The 26969-nt window shown below is 35.4% G+C and overlaps 1 protein-coding gene across 1 annotated transcript in view; it reads left to right on the top strand.

Moving 5' to 3' along the window:
- The window catches only part of PPFIA2 (PTPRF interacting protein alpha 2), a 556115-nt gene that overhangs the window by 519938 nt on the left and 9208 nt on the right, over window positions 1-26969 (top strand). Inside the window, exons 23-28 of the mRNA XM_049883963.1 lie at window positions 397-478; window positions 5057-5257; window positions 14797-14859; window positions 16045-16074; window positions 18018-18211; window positions 21118-21215. Coding sequence (XP_049739920.1) covers window positions 397-478; window positions 5057-5257; window positions 14797-14859; window positions 16045-16074; window positions 18018-18211; window positions 21118-21215 — 668 coding nt within the window. The remainder of the gene's footprint in view (window positions 1-396; window positions 479-5056; window positions 5258-14796; window positions 14860-16044; window positions 16075-18017; window positions 18212-21117; window positions 21216-26969) is intronic.

The following is a 26969-nucleotide window of genomic DNA, read 5'->3' as shown; positions in this document are numbered from 1 at the left end:
GGGGGACAGTAGGACAGAGGGAGGAAGCTATATTTTGATCCCATAACGCTTGCTTGAATGTGCATATGAGGACAATTTTCTTGTTAAAGGGGTAAGATATTTGTAGATAATATTATTCAGTTTCTTAGTTCTTTAGCACTTAATGTTTGAGTTTTAGTGACTAAATATTGGGGAAGATGATTTTCGTATGTCGATGTTTTACTCCTTAATAAAATCAGTGGATGATTTGCTTGTATTACTCAAAGGAAAAAGGAATTCTGTTATCCTGTGTTATCTTATAAAGGTCATGTAAAGGATTAGTTTTTTTTTTTTTTTTTTAAATATTGCTATTAAAAATAACAATCAGGCCATATTTTTTCATATTACCTAACTATTAATCTTTACTATATACTTTAGGCATGAACTTCTAGAAGAAGCTCGGAGAAAGGGATTACCTTTTGCCCAGTGGGATGGGCCCACCGTGGTGGCCTGGCTAGAGGTAAGACAGGTTTTAATAACCAGAAGGCTCTTAAATCAATCACTATTAATTTAATCGTTCTTTTGGAGACAGATAAGGATAGGTTACTGAAGGCATAGTTTCCCAGTAGCCTGGAATGGCTTCCAAAGGGAATATTTGCTTTATCTAAGGGCCTGTACACATCATTGTGATTTTCCCCTGACACTTCCTTGTAACTGTGGAAGAAAGGAAGCACTCAGTGGAATAAAAGGAAATTTCTCTAAATCCTACCTTCTTCACAGCTAGAGCAGAAGAAGAAACTATTACTGAGCCATATATCTGTTGTTGCAAGAACACATCTACCCAGTCCATCAGTCCAGGGTACTTCCTCATCAGCAGGCTACAGAGAAGAGCCATCTCCATATTCAGCACTTCTGTGTTATCCAAGACATCACTGCTGCCTAAATATATATAGAGCCATGTTGATGCTTATAACTTAATTCCTGAACGTAACCTTCTAAGGGGCCCTGGTGGTGCAGTGGTTAAGCATTTGGCTGCTAATCAAAAGATCGGCAGTTGGAGTCCACCAGCTGCTCCTTGGAAACCCTATAGGGCAGTTCTACGCAGTTCTGCAAGGTTGTTATGAGTCAGAATCAGTTCAGCTGCAATAGGTTTGGTTTGGTTTTGGTTTAACCCTCAAAAGCCTAGAGGTCAGCCTAGTTTAGACACTTGAGATAAAGCAAGAGAAGATATATGCCCTTGTTACCTTCTGTGTCCAAACCAAATGTTATGTTGGTAAAATACTACATTCAACATTTCCTATATAATGTAGTGTTATAGAAAAATAAAGCAATACTTGAGCAGGCTGGAGGGCAGCAAGGCAGGCTTTGACCATTAGGGACATACATATTTGACCATGAAGGGCCCCTTCTTGCCACTTATCAATAGTGTCCACTGCTCTTCCCATTCATTCCTCCTCATGGGCTTCTAGCAGTTACTAGGATATGCCAGGACAAAGAAGAATATAGTCTCTTCTTGCATGACAGAAGAAATTAGAACCCGCTGTTGCAAATGGTTTGGGGTTATACAATCACCCATCTTCATTATCACATCATATTCAGAGATAACTAATTAATTAATGAAGAATAAAATTAAAACTTATTTCAGTTTTAAAAAATCATCTTATATATGTATAAGATAGGGATGGAAAAACATGCTTTGCATTTTTCTTGGACAGAATGAAAATAGCTTGTGCCTTGCTTTATTTTACTCTATCCTATCAGTCAGGGAATTTTTTTTAACATGTTAGTAATCAGAGTTGCTTTTCCCAAGCATGTCTTTAAAATTACTGTATGTTAAAAAATCGATTATAAGACAAAATGCTTAAGAATACAGACCTGAGAAATGAGAGCAGTTCTTTGTTCATTTTTCACTCTGTTAAAATGATCCGCAGTTTCAGAGAGTTGGCTGCTTTCTTGGCAAGTAATGAACAAATCCTTTATAGAGAAAAACAGATTCACTGACATCAGGTGCTAGGAAGTGACAGGCAATGAAGTTTGTGCTAATTAAAACCACCCTGAGCACACGGGAATTGCTCGTAATGTGCTTCCTAATGTTGACTCAAATTATAAAATGGAATAAGCAGGATGAATGAACGGGGCTATCCAATGAATGAGAGCTCTTCACTTTCACCTCCTTCAGTGCTGAGCCTGTTAAAAATGATGTGTAGAAGTGAGTCTGACGCTTCACACACCATTTGTCTCCATCGCAAACTCTCTAAAGGCTAATTAGGAAGGACGATGTATTGGCAAGCTTCAGGGTAATGTTAACCAATGTGGAAATCCAAACATCTTAGTAAAGAGGGGTAGAAAATCATTAGGATCCATGAAGGTAAGTTTAGATGCATTGTTATTTTGAACAATTTGAGTTTATAAAGTAAGAAGCCAAATCCCACGTTCCTTCATACCTAATCCTACCTGTCAAGATACGGTCAATTCCACATGCCTAACCTGCTGGAAGACAGTATAAACTGTTCAATTGTGCCCTGTTCTTATGTCCCCCTCTCTCTTTTCTCTTATCTCAGTCACTACCCAGGCCATACTTATTCAATGATTTGGCTTTTTGTTTCATTTCCCCCTGTAGAGACAAGTCACCTTTCACTATTGCAGAACTTTTAAACCAAAAGGATATCTTTATTAATTATCTCTCTCCTGTTGTCACAAAACTTAGTCTTATAACAGCAAACATTATTGTCTCATGGCTTCTGCACATCAGGAACCTGGGCATGGTGTAGCTGTAACCTCCATTCAGGGTTAATCACAAGGCTGCATTAAAGTTTGGCAGGGGCTGCAGTCTTCTCAAGGCTCTACCTGGGCAGGATCCCCTTCTAGGTTTACTCACATGGTGGTAGTCAAGATTCAGTTCCTCCCTAGCTATTAGCCAGAAACATCAGTTCCATGTCACATGGCCTCAAATAGGGCTACTCACAACATGGCAGCTTGCTTTCCTCCGAGTGAGAAGGAGAGCATGGGAAAAGGTGAGCAAAAATGATGCTCAAGTCTGGAAAGTGACATCCCACCACTTTTTACCGTATTCTACTCATTGGAATATGATATACTCAAGGGGAGAAGATTATACAAGGGTATGAATACCAGGAGGTGGGAATCATTATAGGGAGTAGGGGTGGCATCATAGAAGCTGCCTAATACTGTATGTTAGAAATAATAAAGCTTAATCCCTTCCCTTTGCAAATGCAGAAAATAAGTCTGGGGTTTAGAGGGATTATATGACTCTAATGACAAGGAAGGAATTAGAATCCAAGCCTTCTGATTTCTGGTCCAGAGCTGTTGGCATTGTATTTTGCTCCATTTATAGTTTTTATTCTTTTCTCTTGCTCTCTCACTTTCTCACTCTTTTTCGTTCTTTTGTTCTCTCTCCTTTGCTCAATCTATTCACACCAACATCGGTATCTGGACATTTAAACACCAAGAATTAAACTACTCCCTTTCAAGTTTCTTGCTTCCTACTTATAGATAATGTGGGGGGGTGGGGGACAGGGGGAGGAAGGGAGAATATTCCTTTTTTAAGTGTACGTATTTCAGATGATGCAACACAATGCATGTGAGCTGGCATTCACCCAGTGCTTAAGTTGTGTACCAGACACTGCTGTGTTCACAACACTAATGATCACTTGTCTTTTTAGAGCCTCACAGCTAAATTGAAAAATCTGTATTCCTACCTTCTAACGGCTTATTAACTTTATTCATCTCTTTAAAAACTTAGTCTCTTTTAAAGGTAGTGACAGCCTTCTTATACCTCTTTGATTCATTTTGAGTGATGCTTACAAGCTCCCTCTGTACTTAGGCTTATGTGGCTATTAATTAGATGTACCTGCCTGCACGTGGCAGATTTCTGTGGATGGATTGTAGCACAGAAGTGCTTAGGTCAATTCTACTAATCTAAATCTTCTAGGATTCTACATTAAATTCATTTCTTGCTAAAAGAAGCAAAAGAAATTATTACAAGTTGGATGGATGGGTGGATGAGTGGGTGGATGAGTGGGCGGATGGATGGATGGATAGGTTCCTGAATTGGATAGGTTCATGAATCTAGTTGTGTCTTGAAGGACAAGAAGGACTTCTTTTGGTATACATATAGGAGTAGATATCAAGTGGCCTGTAGTGGATATATAATTTCCATTGTTGGGTTTAGAGAGGATCAGCTGATGATACTCCTTTCTCCTAAGTTTACTAAATCACTTGAAAAACAGTCATAGTAAGAATATGACTTCCATGAGAGCATAGCTTTTTGTCTGATTTGTTTCCTATGACATTGCTAGTACCAAATCAAAGTCTGATAATATTAGGTGCTAATAAATAGCTGCTAAATAAATGAAAAGGTTTAGAACATTGACCAGTTGACATTTATTTAAAATAGAAGGTTGTTGAATGTTTAATTGATTAATTAATTCATCCAATAAAAGTTCTCTTCATCTTCTATATGCCAGGAACTTTTCCAGATGATTATAAGTTTAGTATCTTCTATTATAATTAATTCCATTCTCCAAAAAGTATTTGCATATGTATCATCTAATTTGGTTCACAGAATTATTACATGATGTAGGTAGATGGGCAATGAGTGTTAGCTATACTACATGCTTTGGTCAAAACCACATGGCTGGAGGTGGTAAAGTTCCAACACTTAAAGTCCCAAAGGACAATTATAAAGTGAAAGTCACTCATACAAACTTTGACTGAGTTCCTTATCAAATGCAGCCTTTGACTGTTCTTTTCGTCCTCAATTGCAGGAGAATTTTGATGTTGTGCAACTATGACTTTATCCCTTGCAATATAAAGCAGTTGTTAAAATAGTTTCTGGAGCCAGGATTCCTGGAATTCAAATCTTGGTTCCATGACTTCCTAAACTGGTGTTTTTGAACAAATTAGTGTCTCTGAGCATTCGTTTCCTCTAGTGGAAATAATAATAGCATCTATCTTATGGAGTTGTGAGCATTTAATGAGATCATATATGCAAGATAGCTAGAATAATGCCTAGTAAATAATAGACAGTAAAATGTTAACTATTATAATCTGTGCGTGTATTTTTTTTCTTCTCCTAAAGCTCTGGTTAGGAATGCCTGCTTGGTATGTGGCAGCTTGCCGTGCCAATGTGAAGAGTGGTGCCATCATGTCTGCTTTATCAGACACTGAGATCCAGAGAGAAATTGGAATCAGCAACCCTCTGCATCGCCTAAAGCTCCGATTAGCAATCCAGGAGATGGTTTCCCTGACAAGCCCTTCAGCTCCTCCGACGTCCCGAACAGTGAGTCAGTTTCTGCTCCTCCCGCTCTCCCAGTGCTGGGTAAACACAAGCAGCATCTCAAAGTCTACTTAAGAAATTATGGCAGCACGCATTTCAATGTCAGCATGAATTATTCTGAAGAGATTTAGCTTGCTGTTAATCAACCTTGCTGCAACTTTTAATAGGTTTTTATTCAATGAGCTGTGCTTCCCATCACGCTTGAAGGCCACATTCTTCGTGTTTATGCAGTTCTCTAAGACAGGAAATCGGAACCAAGATAGATTTTTGGGCCAGTCTCTAGACTTGAGCGTAGATCTTTCTTCCAAGCTGCAAGTCCTTGATCTTATTCAACATCTTCTCAGGACATGAGATATATGTGTTAGTATTTTTTTGGATGTACAATGCTTACCTCACTATTTTGAAAGAAGTTTCCATGTATTTTTTTACACCGAGAGTCACTGTTTTATAAACACCAAGTGAAACACCTTCCTTCAAAATCTGTTTTCTTTTTATTTGTAAATCTCTAATCCTCTCATAAATGGGTCTCTATCCCAGTATTAAGAAGCACTGGTGGTACAGTGGTTAAGCGCTTGCCTGCTAACCAAATGGTTTGTGGTTTGAACCCACCAGCAGCTCCACAGGAGAAAGATGTGGCAGTCTATTTCCTTAAAGAGTACAGCCTTGGAAACCCTGTGGGGCAGTTGTACTCTGTCCTATAGGGTCACTATAGAGTTGGAAATGACTCAATGGCAATGGGTTTTTATCCTAATATTGGGAAATAACTAAATATGGGGAAAAAAAAAAAAAAAGCACACAGGATGAAGAATCAAACACTAAGAAAAACTTCCAAATAATATTTTGTTGTTTTCTTTACTTCATTCCTAAATTATATATTTTTCTGATAAATGATATGAATTCTAATGTTAACTAAGTCTCCCTAGGTCCATATCTAATGTAGCATAATAAATGAGATAAATTTGAATATCAGCTAAAGAAACAAATATGGTATTACTTTATACATTTTTCAGGCACAAAACTAACTTAAGTATACATTTTTCTGTATAGTCTTATACAGTTTAGAGAATTTTCTTTATTTCTGTCATTTTTGTGGTAGTAACATTTATGTTCCTTCAAAGCCAGAAATACAAAGTCAAATTTAAAAAACTCATAAATTTCTTGAATGATGCCATTTTAATTTCTTTCTATGTGACATGGAGGGGAAAAAAAGATGTACTTTAACCAACTCCTACTTATAACATTATTTTAAAATAGGTATTTTTTTACTCTAACTGGAATTTTACTCAAGCTAAAAGATAATCCAGAATACATTTAAAATAAAACCTGGACCAAATTCAGACCTGATGAAGGATTTCCTGAATAATTCCAGCTGAGAAAGAAGTATCCTAACTGGTTTACAGCAACATTGAAACAGCATCTGATTTTTTTTGCTCCTAAGTAAAAACCAGATTCAAAAAATTTTGAAAACTCCTAACCTTGCAAAAAGAGCATCCAGAATGCCAGCTTCAGGATGGAAAAATAGATTTGTTATTTTTATTTAGCAACCTAACCCATTTTTCATAGAAAATAGAATATTTAATCACTGATTTTCTAAACATACTTGAACAAGATGAAGAAATTTGAATAAGAGAATATTAAAGATAAGAGTGCACGCAGTTGCTTAATTTGCTTAATTAACAGGGAGATGTGAAGACAGCTTGTGAGAACTTTCCTGATCTGTTCTCTGAAAGGTTTTTTTCCACATTATTTCCTCAGATGCGGGATTTTGACAGTACTACTTTCAGTTCCCTACAATTTTATCCTCTTGATAGTTTATGAGCTTTTGCAATTGATCTTCCCTTTGCCGGTAGAATTATTCCCATCCTAGGGCCACGTCCCTCCACAATCACCCTCAACTTACTGAGTCCTGCATGTACTTCCTCTGGAAAGCTTTTGCTGAGCCCCACAGTCTGAGTTTAGTTCCCTTCCTGCAATGCCACTCTGGGTACTTCTAAAAAAAAAAAAAAAAACTTCTAAAAACCTTATTGTAATTCACTTTTCCCTTGATTTATCCCCTGGTGCACAGTGGTTAAAGCAATGGGCTGCTTACTGAAAGGTTGAGAGTTGGAAACCACCAGCGGCTCTGTGGAAGAAAGATGTGGCAGTTTGCTTCCTTAGAGATTTACAGCCTTGGAAGCTTTAGAAATGCAAAAAAGATAACCAATGTTGGCAAGGGTTGCTGTGAGTCAGAATCCACTTGAAGGCAGTGGGTTTTGTTTTGTTTGAGATTTTTCCCTTGTTTTATCCTCCAATAGACCTAACAAGGATAATTTTGGGTTTTCCAAAGGCCATAAGCCTTAACTCAGTGCCTGGCAAACTTTAGACATTCAGTAAATGCCCTGCTAAAAATGATGATTGTACAGCTCACTCTAACCATGTGAAACATGTATGGCCTGGCTTCAAGGAGGGTCACTATACGTAGTAAGGAAAGTAAGGCATGTTCCCCAGTAAGTCAAGGATGAGATAATATAGTCTAAAGCCTAAATGCAAGATGGAAGTAAAACAATGTAGAAGTTCCAAGTATAGAGAAAACTCTTCTGGCTGAATAAGGAATCACAGAGGAATTAACATTGGAAGGTCAGATAAAATATTGTTTATAGCATTTAAGCTTTTTATTTGTTTACAAGGTGAATACATGATCCTTGTAAAGTGTAGAAAAATACAAAAACAACAATAAAAATTTGAAAATAATAAAAATGAACCCAGAAATAATCACTATTAATTTTTTTACTATTAACATTTTGAAAGAGACCTTTCTAGTTTTTTACGTATCTTTTATAAAGATTAATGTAAAAAAAACAAAAACAAAAACTATTGCACGTTATTTTGTATATTTCTTTTGAAACATGGCAATATTGCATTTCCCCTTCCTTGCCAACACTGGTTATCTCATTTGCATTTCTAAAATTAGTAGTAAAGTTAAAATTGTTTGATATGCTTGTTAGTGATCTACTACTTCTATGAATTACACATTCATAACCTTTTCCATTTCTGTACACATTTATATGAATCCTAGGATTCATTTTTTTAGGATTATAAGAATATTTTTTACTAGTATATAAAAGATCTTTATCCACATAAAATATACATACTCTGCCAAATATTTTACAAATACTGATGCAAGTTATATAAGAGACAAGTTGTACATATAGGCTAAATGTTTTTTCTTCCATAATTCAGCTCCACCATGTGAAAGCATTTACTCTTTTCTAATATATTTCAAATATAATTTAATTTACAATAAAATGTACATATAAATTTCTAGTAATAAATCCACTGCATAAAGATTAAGACATCTTAAACTCATTATTTGTAATTAAATGTTGTGATCAAGTTATAGTTATGTTAGAACTCACACTTTGAAAAAACGTAAGCTTGTTTGTGTTTTGAAGAAATGCCAGTATGTCTCCTAGAATTCAGTGATTAGTTCAGATCATTCAAGGATTTTTTTTTAATTTTTAAATTAATGTTTACCTTTGTGTTCTTCAGTTCTTCAGCCAGGTTTATCTTGTTCATTTACTCATATTTTCAGGAGAAAAAGATAAGTCTCCCCAAGCTTTTTTTTTTTTTCTTCCTTTAACTGAATATAACTTCTGCCTGATTCTACCTTCTTTCCTGTCTAGATAAGCTAGGCTAGACCACCAAACAAAGAAATAAATAAAAATCTAATGTTATTTCTATTATTTCCTTGGGCCAGCCCTAATTTTGTAGCTTCCTGTTTCTTCTACCCAAACTACCATTACTGTAGAAGGCCTCTTACCTTACAGGATAGGAAACTGAGTTATCAGTTAATTGAAATATTTGGTTAAAGAGAGATACCCTAAAGAAAAATAAGTGTATTCTTTAAATATTTTATCTTAAGTAAATTTATATAAATGTTTGTTCATTTTCCAATTCATATGAAGCACACAGGACTTTTTTGAGTATGTTTACAATGTTTGGAGTTTCACATTTATTCTTTGGTAATCCTATCCATAAAACATCTTCAACTTTTCTAGTTTAAGTTTCTTTTTGAAGTGAAAACTTAAAGATTTTTGAACAGCTATTTGAGTGTAGAATCCTTCTGGATGTTTACAACTTCTTTCACTTAAAATTTACTTTATAAAAGTCTCCCCTAGACTTTTATAAAGTTATGTCTCCTTGATACTGTGTTTTAAGATTAACCTTTATCTAGTCTTTCCAAATATTCAACTTAGTGTTCATATAAACTCCAAACTTATTTTATTTTTTATTTTATGTAATATTTAAATTGCTTACTTAAAAAAAGTGTGGTGGACAGAAATTTGGAAACAAGGGCAAAGTGTTTTTGGTAATCATACAATTCAACTAGTTTGAGAAGAAATGTAAGTCATAATGGGCATCAGTCAGCCCATCATATGGGGGAATAGAGCGCATTCATTAAACTAAAAATTTGTTTGAGTGGAGGTTGGTTAACAGAATTTCTACTAAAATTGTAGTATTAGCCAATATCAGTAACATGCTTATTGTGTTAGGCACTGCTCTAAGTGCTTTACAAGTAGTAACTCCTTTAAGCCTGACAGCACTAGGAGATAGATACTGCCATTATATTTGTCTTGTATGTGGGGAAAACAGTTGTATAGAGAGGTTAAATGACTTGTCTAAGATCTCACTCTTCTTGTGATTAGGCCCCATAGCTTTGCTCCTGACAAGTACACTTGTGACAGTATAAAAGCCTATGCTTCCTGTATTCCACTAGTCATTTTCTTCTCTTTTGATTCCTTTTTTTTGTGATTCCTAACCTTAGGAGGCTCAACCTTTAGTGGAAGTAAGAAGAGGTATAATTATATAAATAACAGTCTTACTTATAAGGAGAAACATTTCCTTTATTTTAACGGAAACATAAACCCAAATAGGGCAGGAAGTTCGTAGGTTTGAGTCCACCCCAAAGCACCTCAGAAGAAAGGCTTGGCAATCTGTATCCAAAAAAGCAGTCATTGAAAACCCTATGGAATACAGTTATTCTCTAACACACTGGGTCTCCATTAGTCCAAGTCAGTTGACTCAGCCACAACTGGTATATATATAGCCAGCTTTGAACTATGAGTTGGAGTCAACCCGACAACAATGGGTACGGGTTTTGAACATGAAAAGTAAATTATAATTTAATTTACCTTCCAATTATAAAATAAAATAAATTGCAAAATGACATAGGTAGTAATAAAAGCTACTTCAAGCTAGGTAAACTTTAAGATTATTTTGGGGTCTAGCTGTTTTACTCATTCTCTCTCTCTGACTATACTATCAAAATATTCAACAGGGTGCAAAATTTAAGGAGGCATTGACTGTTAGATGCTGACCCTATACTTGTATGACCAAAAGAGTAAGTGCTTCCTTAAATTTAGTGCCCTTTATATTTGCTTCCCTTGTCCTAGTCCCAACCCTGTATTGTTGTGTGCCTTCAAGTTGATTCAAACTTATAGTGATCCTATATGACAGAGTAGAACTGCCTCATAGGGTTTACTAGGCTGTAATCTTCACAGGAGCAGATTGCAAGGTCATTTCTCCCAAGGAGTGGCTGGTGGGTTTGAACCACCAACTTTTCAGTTATTAACTGAGCGCTTAGCCATTGTGCCCCTCGGGCTCCTTTAGCCCTGTGTTAGGATATAATATTATATTATATTATAATTAAACCTTTCGGTACCTTTTCTAGTGTGAAGTATGCAGATTTAATTCTACTTAACAGATACAGAAATTAATTTTTAGAGAAGCTTTGGAAATGTCCCAGGGTATTTATTGAAAAGTGGAATTGCTAGAACTCAAGACTCCTGATTACAATTTGGTGAATGTTGGGATAGTGGAAATTTTGTAAATCACCTCTACATGGCTAAGCAAATATCAAATCAAAATATCCACATTTCCTGACACCAGCTATAAGGATAAAACAAGTCCATAGTTTCCAATTCTTTGTTCAATTTTGACACCAGCTGCCCATGCAGCACTTCTTTCTCTAAACCTCACCACCCTGAGCTAGGTCAGATCTCAGAAATTAAAGAACACAATCCTCCAGACTGCTAAGTTTGCCCAAGACTTTAGATACCAGCTATAAATTTGGGAGTCCACATGATACCCTCACTTCTGACCTGTTGGTTGAAAATTTGGGTTTTCCCACTACCCCTCAGGATGCCAGCCACAAGCTCAGGACCACCAGCGCTCCCTCAATTCTAACCTGCTGACTCCAACTACTCCCTCTGGTTTGATAATTTGCTGAAATGACTCACAGAGCTCATGGAAAATGCTATACTTATGATTATAGTTTTATTGTAGCAGAAAAGGATACAAATGAACAGACACATAGAGTGAGATCTAGGAGGATTTTCAACATGAAGCTTGCATGTCTCAAAGGGTACACTACCTTCCCATGTGCATGAATGACTTTCACCAACCAGGAAGCCCTTGGGGTTTCCAAGTCTAGAGTCTTCATTGGCCTCATTATGTAGTCATAATTGATTGAATCTGCCTACCTCCCTCCTGAGGTCAACTGGTATCAGGCCACATGATGGTTTCTCTGGCCTGGCCAGACCCCACTCGTTAGTACAAACCCTCAGGTGCCCCCTGGAGACCAACAAAGGCATCTCAGTTACGCAGGAAAATACCCAGGGCTATCTCTGAGGAATCAAGGATAAAGACCAAATTACTTTATGTAAGGTAATTCTTTACCTCACAACCTTGTACAGTCAGATGTTGCTATTGTTGTTGTTGTTGCATGCCACTGAGTAAATTCCAACTCATGGTGGCCCTATATGACAGAGTAGAACTGCCCCCATAGGTTTTCCTAGGCTGTAATCTTTATGGGTCTCTTTGCCAGGTCTCTTCTGCAGATCCGCTAGTGGCTTCAAACTGCTGACCTTTGGTTAACAACCAAATGCTTCACCATTGCACCACCAGAGCTCCTTAGTGTCAGATGATAGTAGCCACACGCACACACACAAAAAGACTACTGGCTTGTGTTCTCTGGCTAAGACAGGGGGTTTGTAACATAGATTGCTAAAGACAGTAGATGATTTTCAGTGGCTCTCAGAGAGCCACAAATTATATGTTGTTTTTTCTTTGTGTCTTTCCACCTACCTTTTGTGCTTTCTTTACCCTCAGAGCCAAGGCACCAGTGTTCTCCTGCCCTTTGGTTGCTCAAAGCCTCTTACTCTAGCTACCCCTTAAGTATGCTCTTCTCTCAAGTTCTCAAGCTGTAAATCACCTATTAGTGACTTACTCAGGTGAAAGTTGCATCCCCTAAACTGTTGGTGGAAAGAGAGCAATCTGAATAACTGACTTACAAGACATGGGCTTACTTGTAAAATGAACTTGTAGAAAACTCAACTAATGTGTAATTGGCGGGGTTGTGAAGAAATTATTTTGTGAGTTACTTTTAATAAGGTTCTAGGGCAGGCAATGCTCCTAGCTAGTAAAATTGAGGAGAAGGGGTGAACAACTAACATATGTTTTCTAAAAGTTTGCCAACCTTACTTCAGAAGAGTTCCTTGGTATATACTCCGTGTGCATATAAAGATACAGATAAAAACATAGTTTCCAGTATCTTGCCCATCTCAGAAGATGGTTATGAACTGGCTAACATAGAACTTAAGATAACCTGTGAAAGAAATTACACAAGTATCTATTTCTCTAAGAAATAATACCAGTCAAGTTTCTTATAGAAGGAGCTAGGATTTTGTTATTTGGAATCAGAATCAAGGTAGAAGCTGCAGAAGTCATTGTAGAAGAAATTAATTTCCTCTCAGGTAATCTCTGAATCTCTGAACAAAGAGTTCAGCCATTCAGGCAAAGTACTGCCATCCCTGAGTGTTAAAGAAAGATGACAAATGAGTGTACAGTTCTTTTTATCATTGTGCAGTTCCCGGAAAGTCAATAAGAGCTGTTTCTTCCAAAAGATTTAATGTTTAGTATATTCATATGTAGGACACCCTGGTAGCATAGTGGTTAAGAGCTACAGCTACTAACCAAAAGGTCAGCAGTTCGAATCCACCAGGTGCTCCTTGGAAACTGTATGGGGCAGTTCTACCCTGTCCTATAGGGTTGCCATAGAGTTGGAAATGACTCGACGACAACTTTTTTTTTTTTTAATATTCATATGCAACTTCCTATTTATAATGAGCACCATTTTCAGAAGTCTGAGGAAGAAGAGCTTATCATGGCATGGATAGCTCCTATATTCTAAATGTATTTTATAGGTACACACAGTCAAGCATTGTACTATGCAAGTGGTAGGGAAACCCAGCATGAATTATGGTGTTGTCTTCTGTTTGAGTATCCACTTTGCTACTTCCAATTCTTTAAAACTGGACTCCTTTCTGAACAAGTAACAAGCAATACATAGGAAGTTATTCCATTGTGAAGACTGGATTGCTGTGCTTGGATGGCCTTGCAGTGTTCACAAATAATTGCCAGTGAAATAGAATTTGTTGAGAAGTAGTTTTCAGTGATCAGCCCCTCCAGTGATATTCCTGGCCTGTATATGACTAAGTAGACTTTGATTTAGAAACTGTACGTTATTCCATGTATAGAACAGATGTCAATAGTTTTATTTAGAAGGCAAATGAGACTGTCTCATGGAGTAGTCTCTGCTGGAGAAAAATTTCAAAACTTTGTTTACATCATATTCTTCTCTATAATTGTATAGAACACTGCTAAAAAGTAAGAAATATATAACCCGCTGTTGTTGAGTTGATTTTAACTCATAGTGACCCTATGGGACAGAGTAGAACTGCCCCACAGAGTTTCCAAGGAGCGCCTGGTGGATTCTAACTGCCGACCTTCTGGTTAGCAGCCATACCTCTTAACCGCTATGCCACCAGGGTTTTCAAGAAGTATATAGTCTTTGTAATTTCTGGCATGGTATTCAGTGAAGCTGAAAAATAACTTATGTTAAACCAAAAATAGCACTTCTTTTTTGTTTTTAGGAATACAGGAAAACAACATATTTACTGAATTTCAAATAGGAAAAAAATCCTTAGGAAAAAGTTGATACTGATTTTCAGAGAGGCTATGAGAGTACATAGAGCTTTGTATTGACAGTCGATTTTCTTTTTCCAAGGACACTAGAAAATGAAAATCGGGTGACTGAAATACTGGTAATAGCACTACAAAGTACATATCCCATTTTTTTCAGGAAAAAAAGAGTTCTTCTACAGAGCAAATTAATTCTTCATAGTTACAGAATGTGGATCAATAGTGCCTGCCTTGGAAATGCAAATTTTGATCATGCCTTTTTCCTGATTGATAATCACAGAAATATAATTTTAGATCTACTGCACATGAGCTTCACAGCATACCTGTTTCTATTTAATCTTTTTAAGTAGAAGAAAAAGGGAGCTCTGAGCAAACCACAGTGCGGTCTCTCTCATGCATGCTGTAGACGCAAGAGCACTGTCGTGTTGGTGTGATGCTGTTAACTTACAGTGGCGCTGCCTTTCTTCTTTACCACTGCTTACCGCTGGATTCCACTGCTTCCCTCTGGGCCTCCTCACTAGCCTTCAGGCAACGTTTGGGTGACCCATGAAGAAATGGAAAATCTTGCAGCTCCAGCAAAAGCGGTTAGTCATTACTACTTTGTTGAACATGAAAAAGAAAACTATATTGCTGCCATTTAGATGAAAAAAAGCTATTTTGTTTATGGTAAACCAGAGTAACGGGGTGTGTTTAGGTAGTTAAATGCAATGTTAATGAACATTCTTCATTACAGTTTTGTTTTACCCAGCTGACATTTCTGTGCTAGATTGTGTTAATATCATGAGTTTATGAAAAGACAGACAATAATCAAGAAACTAATAAAACTTATGTATGCATTTTGCAACATTGGTAATTTTTTGTATCACACATCATTTAGTATTGGTGTGTTTATGAGTAATACATGCTATTACACCCAAATTAATCTTGCAAAAGAATAGTCTACTTTGAAGGCTCATCTTTAATATAATTATCTAGTTACTTGTGCTTGACCATCTCAAGTTTTGGGGTTTGACAAACATTAAAACAAAAAAAGAGTGTTAAGTTAATTTGGTATTGCCGAGAATCTGTTTTAAAAACTTTCTGGTGACTCTGATTGTAATCTTGCTTTTTAAAATATGATACATATAGTCATGTTTCATATAAAGTAACAAAGTTGGCATGTTATACATTTTGTTTTTAGAAGCTTTAAAAAAAATAACATCCTTTCAACTTTATCCCTGTTTGAAAAATTAATCATATAGAATTTTATGATAAGTTAAAATGCCAGGTGATGTAGTTTAGTTTGGTTTGGTTTGGTTTGGTTTTGATTTTCAATGGCTGTTGTTAAAATCTATTTGAGTACCACAAAGTTATTTTAGATGGAAAATATTACTTTTTAACTTTATTAGTTTAATTTACATAATTTTTTTCCTGCTTATATCTATATGGGATCAGAAAATTTTATTGTAGTTCTTTATATTTAGGAAATCATACACTTAAGAACTAGAAAAGATTGGGAATGATAAGATCAAATGTTTACAACATCACAAATTCTCATAAGTCGTGTATGTTTGAAATAGAACTAATTAAAAATTATGTAGTTTTCCTTGAACTTCTGAATTGATTAGTGTGAATCTAAGAATTTGTGTATTTATCTGTGTATATCATAATGTCATACTAATTAACATTTTCTATAACAATTTTGTTTCTGCTAGAAAAATTTTACAGTATTCATTTGACATTATTTTATCTTTCCCTGCTTTATTAATGATTCCCTGCTGCTACCACAGAAAGAATCTGAGGAAGGAAGCTGGGCCCAGGTAGGAAATGCATATGCTTTATAGCAATTTATATCATCTGGTAGGCTATGAGGATGAGCAGTAAAAAAACTAGCATGTCTTATAATATAAAGCCGCACTTGGCTTATGATTAAGCCAGTAGGTATACTTCAGTGCACAGTATACTTAATACCATACATGTCTTTTTAAATCACCATATTGTACAAAGAAGATGATCATCAAAAAGTGATGTGGAACTTAAATTTCTCTGAAATTCCCTTGAATGTGCTTAATTAGGAATTATTCAACTTAGACCTAAAGAGGGAGGGAGGAGACATAGTTGTAGTCTCAGACGCCTTAAGGTATAATGGAAAAAATTTTCAAGATTGGAGCTGGAGGGACTGTGTCAGCATCATGGATTACCAGTCAGAGGTCACTCCCATTTATATGAGCCAAGCATCTGTATTTTGAACAAACAGCTTTGGAAGGGAGCTGTGCATTTTTTTCAGCGTTTCCATCTGTTGGATTCTTGAAAGAATAAATGCACGTTGCCAAAAGTAAATTTAAGTGTTCAAAGTGACTACAACCTTAGAATATAATAAAATTTTTGTAGTTATACTATGCCTTTTATTTAGCCAGTCAGTAAATTAGGGATGCATTAGATTTTCATCTTTGTACGATTTTCACCATTCTTCATAATTTACCATAAAAAGGGGGGGAACATTTGATATAAATACAAATTGTGATATAAATACTTATATGCTATAGTTAAAATAATTATGTATTTAAAGTATGTTAAGGAACTAAATAGGAAACACTAAATTTAATGGCTCTTTTTTATTTAAAAAAATGGCTTTGGGATGATAGTTGCATTTAGTTTTAATTTTAACTGTTTTAAACAGTGTTTGGTAAGAGCAGCCCATATTGTTATGTTAAATGATCAGACTATCTGTCTTAGATTTTTATTATGTCCATCCTATTTAAGTGCAGAATCTGTGTTGATTGATTTCTAGAAAAGACTGATTTTTTCAATGATATTTATGAAATTCTTGCCACCTGTTTTAATAACCAAAAAACCAAAACCAAACAAAAATGTCCATATTAAGCTTCAGCATTCTGTCTTTCTAACCTCATTGCTCTTTTCTCTCTTCATTTACAGAGGTTTCTCTCTGACATCAAGGTTTGCACTGTAGTAACTGAAAAGAAGGAAACCTTTGAGTCAGCTAACAGATTAAAACAAAATAAAATATAAATGAGACAAAAATTAAGTAAACTTAATCAACATTAAAAATCTTAAGCTGAGAATTTGTGCTATAACACTAATGATAATTTTCTTACTAACAAAGTATATACTTGAATAAGATATAGTTAATTTTGAGAATACAAAATAGGCATAGTAGTTTTTTATGGGCAGCAAACCTGATAAATCTACCCAGAGTTCCATATTGTACCAAAGTACAGGCAGTTCCAAGGTTAAGAATATCCAACTTATGTGCAACCCCTAATTATAAACTAACCCTCATAAAGCCTATTGTATTAAAAATTCAAGGTACATACATTGGTTTGTAATAACAAATGAAAGTTACTTTGTGGTACACAAAAACATTATTATTATTTTTGTATTATTATGTTAGTGATGTTTTAGTATATCTAGAAGTGTTTCTTTAATATTTTTATGCATAGAAAGGTACACTATATACTAAGATGAACATTTGACTGATATTTCATATGAACTGTACCTAAAGTGTTCTGACTTGTGCACAAATTCAACTTAAAAACAGACTTAGTAATGGAACTCATTTGTAATCTGAGGACTGCCTATAAATCAAGTACTTATAGGTTAAATATTATCTGCATTATTCCATAAACCAAAAAAAAAAACCCATACAGCATGCTAATTAAATATGTTATAATAATAGTGATGGCCTCCATTTACCATATCATTTTATTGGTTAAGAAACTTGACTGCTATAAAACAATTCTAGTGTCCGGTTTTTCTACAGACCTTGGCTTATGGAGATATGAACCACGAGTGGATTGGAAATGAATGGCTTCCCAGTCTGGGGTTACCTCAATACAGAAGTTACTTTATGGAATGCTTGGTAGATGCAAGGATGTTAGATCATCTAACAAAAAAAGATCTCCGTGTCCATTTAAAAATGGTGGATAGTTTCCATCGGTAGGTTCATTTCAAAGAATAATTAAAGTGAAACGAGAATGAATAATTTATATTTTATCAAAACAAACAAACAAAAAATAGATGTTAAAAAAAAAAAAGATGTTTAGGTAATAGAAAATAGGTACTATCCAAAATATCAGAGTACAACTATTTGGCAAAATATTTTCAAGCAGCAAATTTCAGGGATTATCAAATGTAGGAACATGTGCGTATTGTATGCCCAAAGAACAATACATGAACAAAATTCTCCTCAAAGAATATAAATCCTTCTTTTTTGTATTATCTTTAGGAAATTCCATATTTTATGATTTTACCTTTTTTTTTATGTATTTATATGTGTTCTAAGTATGTGCTTATCGAAACCCTGGTGGTGTAGTGGTAAAGAGCTACAGCTGCTAACCAAAAGGTTGGCAGTTTGAATCCACCAGGTGCTCCTTGGAGCAGTTCTCCTCTGTCCTATAGGGTCACTATGAGTTGAAATCGACTCAGTGTCAAGAGGGTTTCAGGTAGTGTATACATTGTAAGGTAGTGAGTTCCTTGTCACTGAATATTTACACCTGTGGTTCTCAACTTTGGTGTGGTTACATGAGACTTGCGAACACTAGAATTTGTTGACAGCACACTTGTGTTCAGTTTTCCTATTCTTCATGTGATCAACTTCAGCATTTCTTTATTATTTGAATAGAAATGGTTATTACGTTGAACGAGTTTATTCTAGAAAATGCATAGGCTTCATCCTGATGTTACACTTAGCTCTGACTTAAAATAGTACCTGACTGAATACTGCATCTCATTGTGTTTTCAACCGTTTCCCCTCCTACAGACATTACCATAATAGTGTATATCTTCTTTATATTAAATTTTATATTACATACTAATGAAAATTTATCAGAAAGTAACCAAGAACCACTAGTTAACCTCAGGTTGCCTAATATCTGTGATAGATATTATCAATGTTATCTAATATGTTATCTCATTCAATGAAGGTCTCCTTCCTTTCATCTCTGATTCTAAAATATTTGAAATCAACATTGTCTTGAGGACTTAGAAATTCATCCAACACATAGGCATAGCTTGGTCACTGTGTATTTCTAACTTTGTGCATATTCCTATAAACTTAAGAAATAACTGATATTGAAAATTTTTTTACTCTTGAAACCTAAGACCAGAAGAGATTCACTTTTTTTGTCACACCTTTCTGTCCTTTAGATCTAATATCGCCACGTCTTTCTTCTCTCTGAACATCTCTGGTTTTCTCTGGATTTTCAATTCATGTTCATCGCTGTTATCCTTATTGGTACCCTTTTTTTTTTTTTTTTTTTAATGCCTTAGTTAGTTTCCCTATGCCCTAGAATTACCTGTTTCCTTGAAATTCTATTTTGCTAGCAGATTATTCTTTCTTAGACCAAAAATTTTGATACCATTTTCCCTCCCATCAAGTTGTTCAGTAATTCCCTATTATCTGCATGTATTCTGAACTTCTCTGGAATGCAAGCCACTCTCCACATATAACCATATTTCTCCTTGCTTCCTAACATGGATTTTCAATGCTATCACCACATATTTAAAATCCCATCCAAAATACTATGTTCACAGTGCACTGTTTTCCATAACAATCCTTTCTCGGCTAACCTGATCCATTAAGAGTCAGTTAATTCTATGCTTTTCAATAATGTCCATTTTACACACAGTTTCAATGTCTGCTGATTTTTGTTCCTTTTACATGTTTCTTTATAACTGAGAGTTGTTGACTATTTAATAATTTGTCATTTGGTTCTGTTTTTTATTACTGACTCATGTTTATACATATATATTTTTTCTCTTCAGTTTAAAAAGAGCACATCTATCTCTTATAAATTCCTTACTGTCTTAAATATGTAGAGCTGCCCTAACAGAAATACCACAAGTGGGTAGCTTTAACAAACAGAAATTTATTTTCTTACAATTTAGAAAGCTAGAAGTACAAATTCAGGGCACTGGCGCTAGGGGAAGGCTTTCTTTCTCTGTGGACTCTGAGGAAAGGTCCTTGTCTCTATTCAGCTTCTGTTTCTCAGTGCCTTGGTGACCTTCATGAGGTATGGTATCTATCTTCCCCCATCTCTGCTTACTTACTCAATCTGCATTTTATATCTCAAAATAAATTGATGTAAGACACATCCTACACTTATTTTAACTCATTAATGTAACAAAAAATTCCCAAATGGGATTATGACCACAGGTATGGGGTTAGGATTTATGTCACATATTTCTGGGGTACACAATTCAATCTGTAATACTTACTGTATACATAGTAAACCTGTTGCCATTGAGTCAATTTCAACTCATAGATAACCCACAAAAAAACCAAACCCATTGCTGTTGAGTTGATTCCCACTCATAGCAATTCTGTAGGACAAAGTAGGACTGCCCCATAGGTTTTCCAAAACTGTAATCTTTACAGAAACGAACTGCCACATCCTTCTCCTACGGAGGGACTGGTAGGTTCAAACGGCTGACTTTTTGTTAGCAGCAAATGCTTTAACCACTGCACAACCAGGGCTCCTAAACTCATGGATAAAAACTCATGGATAGGACTCTAAATTCTTTTAAAATAAATAAAATGAATATTCATCAGTCTGGAAATTATGGATGACAAACAACATGACCTATAATTATTTTCAGACTATATTTTTCTTATGCTGAAGATAATTTTTCTAATCTTTACAATTATATTGAGATATGTGCTTAGAATAACTGTAATTTTATTGTCCTTCCAATACTAAAGGGGTTAGTCATAAATATAATTATTATTAACCTATTTCCTTAAGAAGTATCACATAGTGGTGACTATGCTTAATCAATGAACATGCTTTATCTGAAGTAAAAGTAAATTCAACTTGTTTTCCTCTTTAAAAAAAAAAAAACAGAACAAGTTTACAATATGGAATAATGTGCTTAAAGAGGTTGAATTATGACAGAAAAGAGCTAGAAAGAAGACGAGAAGCAAGTCAACATGAAATAAAAGGTAATGTCTTTCTTTCATATCAAATGTCTTTTCTCTGGGATTGTTAGTGTTTGCTTTTGTGAATGTAAGATACAATAATTGTTACTATGGTCATTAACTAATATAAGTATCCAACGAATGTCATCATTATTTCTTTTCAGTACTTTTCTGATTAAAACACTGAAAGGGGTACTGTCACATTATAAGGTGAATATTCCACTTGGGACATATTCTTGATTTTTTGAATTGAGATTTATTTCTCTGAGCTTATTAATTATGCATTATGTTTTACTAAAGGTGCCTCCATGTAGATATTTTTGTCAAACTCTTAATGAAATTTTGTCATTGATTTAAAGAAAAATGTATATTATTTGTTTATTTCATGGCAGCTCCTCTTTGGTTTATATCATTTGGATTATATTTCACTTCCCAGAAATTTTATTTTTGTAATATAGTTTTATAATTAGAATAAACAGTCAGAAATAATATGGATTTTTTTTTTTTTCTCATAATAAGATTAAACCAAAAACCCACTGCTGTCAAGTCAATTCCAACTCATAGTGACCCTATAGGACAGAGTAGAACTGTCCCATAGAGTTTCCAAGGAGCACCTGGTGGATATGAACTGCCAACCTCTTGGTTAGCAGCCCTAGCACTTAACCTCTATACCATCAGGGTTTCCCATAACAAGACTAGTTTAAAATTATTTTAGGATCATTGCTAACTGCTAAAACTATGTGTACAAAAATGACCTGAATGATGACAAGTGTCAAACATTCCATATTCATATTTATGTTTAAAAGCACTATATTTAATAATGATCCCTCTAAATGTTGACAACTACCTTAATATACAGGAGAAAGAATGGTTTAAAAGAGAAATATATCAGATCCTATACTTGCTAGAGACTCCTGTCATCTTACTATTGTTGTTGAATGAAAAATTAAATGATTGAATATAAAATATAAGTATCATCAGGCTATTTTCGGTAAATATCAGTTGACCACTTGTGTTATTTAAGGAAAAAGAGCCATACTGAGGGGAATGTAACCAGATTTTTGGAGGGAAAAACTGTATATAAACTGCATGAAAAATAATGTACTTATCAGTTAAATTTCTCTGTTTCCCATTACCGAGGAGTTGACATGTGGAAGCAATTCATCAAATTCAATAGGCGTTTGTACATTAAAAGTATTAGGGATGAATCTCTTTATTTTCACCTTCATTTCTTTTGGGGCTTACTTCAGGTATAAAAAAAAAGTACATGTTGCCTCTTACCCTCCTTCCCCCCACCAGCCCCAGTATTAAAGCTCAGCACTGTTTTGGTCTTTATTTATTTATTTTTTTTGTTAGGCTTTTGTAGTTTTCAGTTGTGATAAACAACACAGCAGTTACTTTCATCTTTGGCAGTTCATGGCCAGCAACTTTAATAGTTCTGGAAGAATAGGCTTGAATGCATGTAAAGATGATCGGTTAAAAATATTTTCTATATACAGTTCATCAGGGAGGAGACAGACACACAATGGATTTCTTGTAACACATCATTTGATTCATTACTTAGGAGTCAGAAAGTATTTTTCCATTATAAAAATCAAGTTGTTGAATTTCACTTTATGTGAGGACCCCAGGAAATTGCAGGTTGTTTTCAATGCATTGTCGTTGAATTGAATTGAAATTTGGGAACTAATGGACCCACCGAGACAGACCCCAGAAGGAAGTCTGTACTTGACCTAACAAAAGATGTTTTAGTACACAAATAGATTTTACCTGTGGGATACCACTTTTTAGATTTCTTTTTGAAGCATTTATTTCCAATTAGTTTTTACTTTGCTTTGTCTCACCACATGGATTGCTTCCTATTCAGAGAGAGCTAAAGCAGAGCAATTACTCATTTGGCCCTACACCAAAAGTTATATTAGTATCTCGCAATTGCTGGTTATTGTGGCCCTGAGAAAAAGCTACCATGACTTTACTATGGTTATATGCAAATAATTCTACATGAGAAGAATCTGTGAGTGAGGTCATAAATAGCTCTTATTTCCCATAACTGATCTGCTGACATTTACAGGAATACCTCTTAACTGTGACTAGGGGTCTCTGTCATTTCTGAAGTGTTAGTTAACCTTGACCTTCATAAAGAGTTTTCTGAAGTGAGCAGATCATGTGAAATATCAAGAATGTACTAACATTTAATTGGTTGCTAGGATATAGTTGACACTGACCTTTAGCTGTTTATTGCTTAGGTCAAGAGGATCCCTACAAAGCTTTAAAGTCAGGGCAAAAATTTTGCTTGGAAAGATATTTATAAAGAAGAATCTGATTTATAAAATAAAATAAGTTTTGCTGTTTGCTGTTCTTTAGGAGGAAAAGCTTGAGTATCTGATGTATTTACTTTCATGCCATAAGTGGAATATTTTATATTTTTAATCACTCTTGACTATAGTGCAGCAAAGGAGTTTTGTGGATATACCAAACCAAAACCAAACCTGTTGTCATCAAGTCAGTTCAGATTCATAATGACCCTTTTAGGACAGAGGAGAACTGCCCCAGAGGGTTTCCAAGGAGTGGCTGGGGGATTCAAACTGCCAACCTTTTGGTTATTGTGGATATATACTTTCAGAAATATGATGACTACGTAATATGTCTTAGATTATCAAAGCAGGAACCCATCTCTAGAAAAGAACAAATAACTTCCTATTTCCAATCTATTTAGTACAAAAACAAGAGGAAAAAAAAAGACTGGACATTTTTTGTGGTTCTTGAGGAGACTATCAAAAAACGTTGCAATTAGTAAAAACAAGTGGTTAATTGTTGCTGTCAAACAAAAAAGCTGCACAGCTCTTGATATAGGAGTGTGTGTGCACGGAAAAAAGTCAAATTCTGTTGTTCGCCAGTTTTGTTTTGACACCAGCTGCACATGCAGAACTTTTTGCTCTGACCCTAACCTCCGGGAGATAGGTCAGACCTCACAAATTAAAGGGCTCACTCTTCCAGACTTCCAAGCCTGCCCAAAACCTCTGAAACTAGCTGCAAGCTTGGGAGTCCTCATGACACCCTCACTTCTGGCCTGCTGGCTACAAATGTGGGGTTTTCCCACTACCCCTTCAAGATGCCAGATACAACTTGGGGGTCCACCATCCTTCACTTCTGATTTGCTGGCTGCAAATTTGAGGGTTCCCTCCCTTCCTCAATATACCAGCCCATTTTTTTTTTTTTTAAGCTCAGGTGTGTCCATCTTCCCCTCATATCTGCTACCGCTACTGCCTCTGGTTTGATAATTTTCTAGAATGACCCACAAAACTCAAAGATAGTGCTATATTTATGATTACAGTTTTGTTATAGCAAAAAGTATACAAATGAAGAGACACAGAGTGCCAGATAGGGGAGAGTTCTCAATACCAAGCTTTTATGCCCCCAAAAAGGGACGTACAACCCTTCCACATCCATTGATGTTTTATACCATTCAGAAAGGCCATTGAGCTTCTGTGTCCAAGCCTTTACTGGGGCCTCATTAGAGAGCCATAATAGATTGAATAAGGCCACATCCCCTGAGATCAGCTAATATCACAAGGTGGTCTTTCTGGTCTGGCCAGCCCACACCTGAGTTACCTAATTAGTGAAAGGTCTCAGATGTAGTCTTGAGGCCTATAGATAACAAATCCACTGCTGCTGAGTTAATTCTGACTCATAGCCACTCATTAGGCCAGAGTGGAACTGCCCCATAGGGTTTCCAGGGCTGTAAATCTTTATGGCAGCAGAATGCCACATCTTTCTCCTGAGGAGTAGCTGGTGGGTTCAAAATGCCGACCTTTCAGTTAGCAGCTGAGCGCCTAACCAATGTGCCACCACTGCTCCTTATAGATAACAAAGACACCTCACTTACCCGGGTAATTTCATGGATTTACAGTTATCCCTCAGGGATCGAGGACAAAGACCAAATTCTTTAGGCAGAGTTCATTTCACCCCACAGAGGAGTAACCATTCAAGACTAATAAGTTGCTAACAACAGAGCCTGATTAATACTGAAGTGCTAAACAACTCACAGCCCATTTTCTGAGGTCTAATACCTCAGTGGAACAAGCTAATGCAAACTCAGAGGAAACAATATGCTTCAGGACCGTCACAGGGAGACCCCTTGAACATATATAAAATTCCCATTATTTAGGAAAGATCATTAAGGAAGCCCCTTGTTTTTCTAAAGATGTCAGGAAAGAAAGAGCTAAAATTCTGAAGGGGACAAGAACTACCCTACTTCCTGCAGAGAATTATTCTGCTTTTGATGAAGCAGGATGTAGTAATAGGTTTGTGGGAAGTGAAAATTGTGAGTTCTTTCCTCACATGTTCCTCATTAACTAAATGCAAAGGGAAACTCAGGCCCTTTTCTTGAAATGAGATTATTCAGGCCACAACAGAGGAGCTAAGTAGAGATAATGTAAGTTAGATATTCCTATGCTTCCAGATTCCTGTACAAATGCTTTACCAAGGCTATTGATTGGCAGAGACAAAACAACAACAAAACCTCAAACTTTAATCTGAGGAACTTTCACTTCTGACTACAATGGAATAACTTGAAACAGACCAAACTCTGACCAACAACAAATAGAAAAGGTAAATAAATCAATAAATAGTTTATGAAGCTGCCAAAGCATCCAGGTCTTGAGGAACCCAGATTCTAGATAAAGGCTATTAGAGAAAAAACCTGCCATTTTACACAACTTTCCTTTTGAGATATTTTTAAAAGACATGGAATTAGAACCTGAAAAATTGAACAGAATGCAGAGACCAAAAGGGTAAGAAAATGAAGCAGAGTTTTTTGTTAATCTTACAATGATAGAAACAAAAATCAGAGTTCAGAATCACCAAAGATGCTGAGAAAGAACATGCGGTAGGACTGTGGGAAAAGAGAAATGGTACAAATTACTAATACAAGAAATTTTAAATGGCAATATTGCTGTAAATCCTATACATATTAAAATGATTAGAGGATATTATGAAAAAATTTATTCCAATATATTTGAAAAATCAGAACAGGACAAATTCCTAGAAAACCCAGGAATTACTGAAGAGCAAAATTTAATAGTCTATGACTAGACAGCACACAACAACAACTCTTACAAAAATTGCATATGCAATGTAAACATTCTCACACACACACAAAAAAAAAACTTCATGCCCATATAGCTTCATCAGTGAGTTTTTCCAAATTTTTAAGAAAAAGATAACAGAAATCTTATATTACTTAAGGGATTAGAAAAAGAGGGAATACTCCCCCTACTCATTTTATGAGATCAGCATAACTTTGATTCCAATAACCAATGAGGATACTACAAACAGATAATTTCAGACCAACGGAATCCAGCAATAATTTAAAAGATAATATATCATGAGAAAGATAGTTTATTCCAGGAATTTTAGGTTTAACATTTGAGAATTTCATCTATATGATTCACCAAATTAACAGAGTAAAGAAGAAAAAATCATATGATATTCTCAATAGATTAGTGGATTAAGAAATGAAAATTCCAGTTAATCTGTGTCTTTACCAACACTTGGTATTTTTCCTCTTGTTTGTTTTTGTTTTGTGCTTCCTTTCCTTTAGCCCCATTCCATGGGGCTGGTATTACTCTATGGCTTTAATATTGTGCAGATTAACACCCAAGTTGATTATAAATCCATGTATTAGAAAAAATTATTAATGCTTTTTAAAAACCTGAACAGCATAAAAATAATCCTCCCCCCCAAAAAAACCCCATACACACACACCCTGATTTTTGT

The sequence above is a fragment of the Elephas maximus genome, chromosome 4 (genome assembly GCF_024166365.1).
Source record: "Elephas maximus indicus isolate mEleMax1 chromosome 4, mEleMax1 primary haplotype, whole genome shotgun sequence".
NCBI lineage: Eukaryota > Metazoa > Chordata > Mammalia > Proboscidea > Elephantidae > Elephas > Elephas maximus.
The sequence above is the reverse complement of the archived record's forward strand: the minus strand, read 5'-3'. Positions and strand labels throughout refer to the sequence as shown.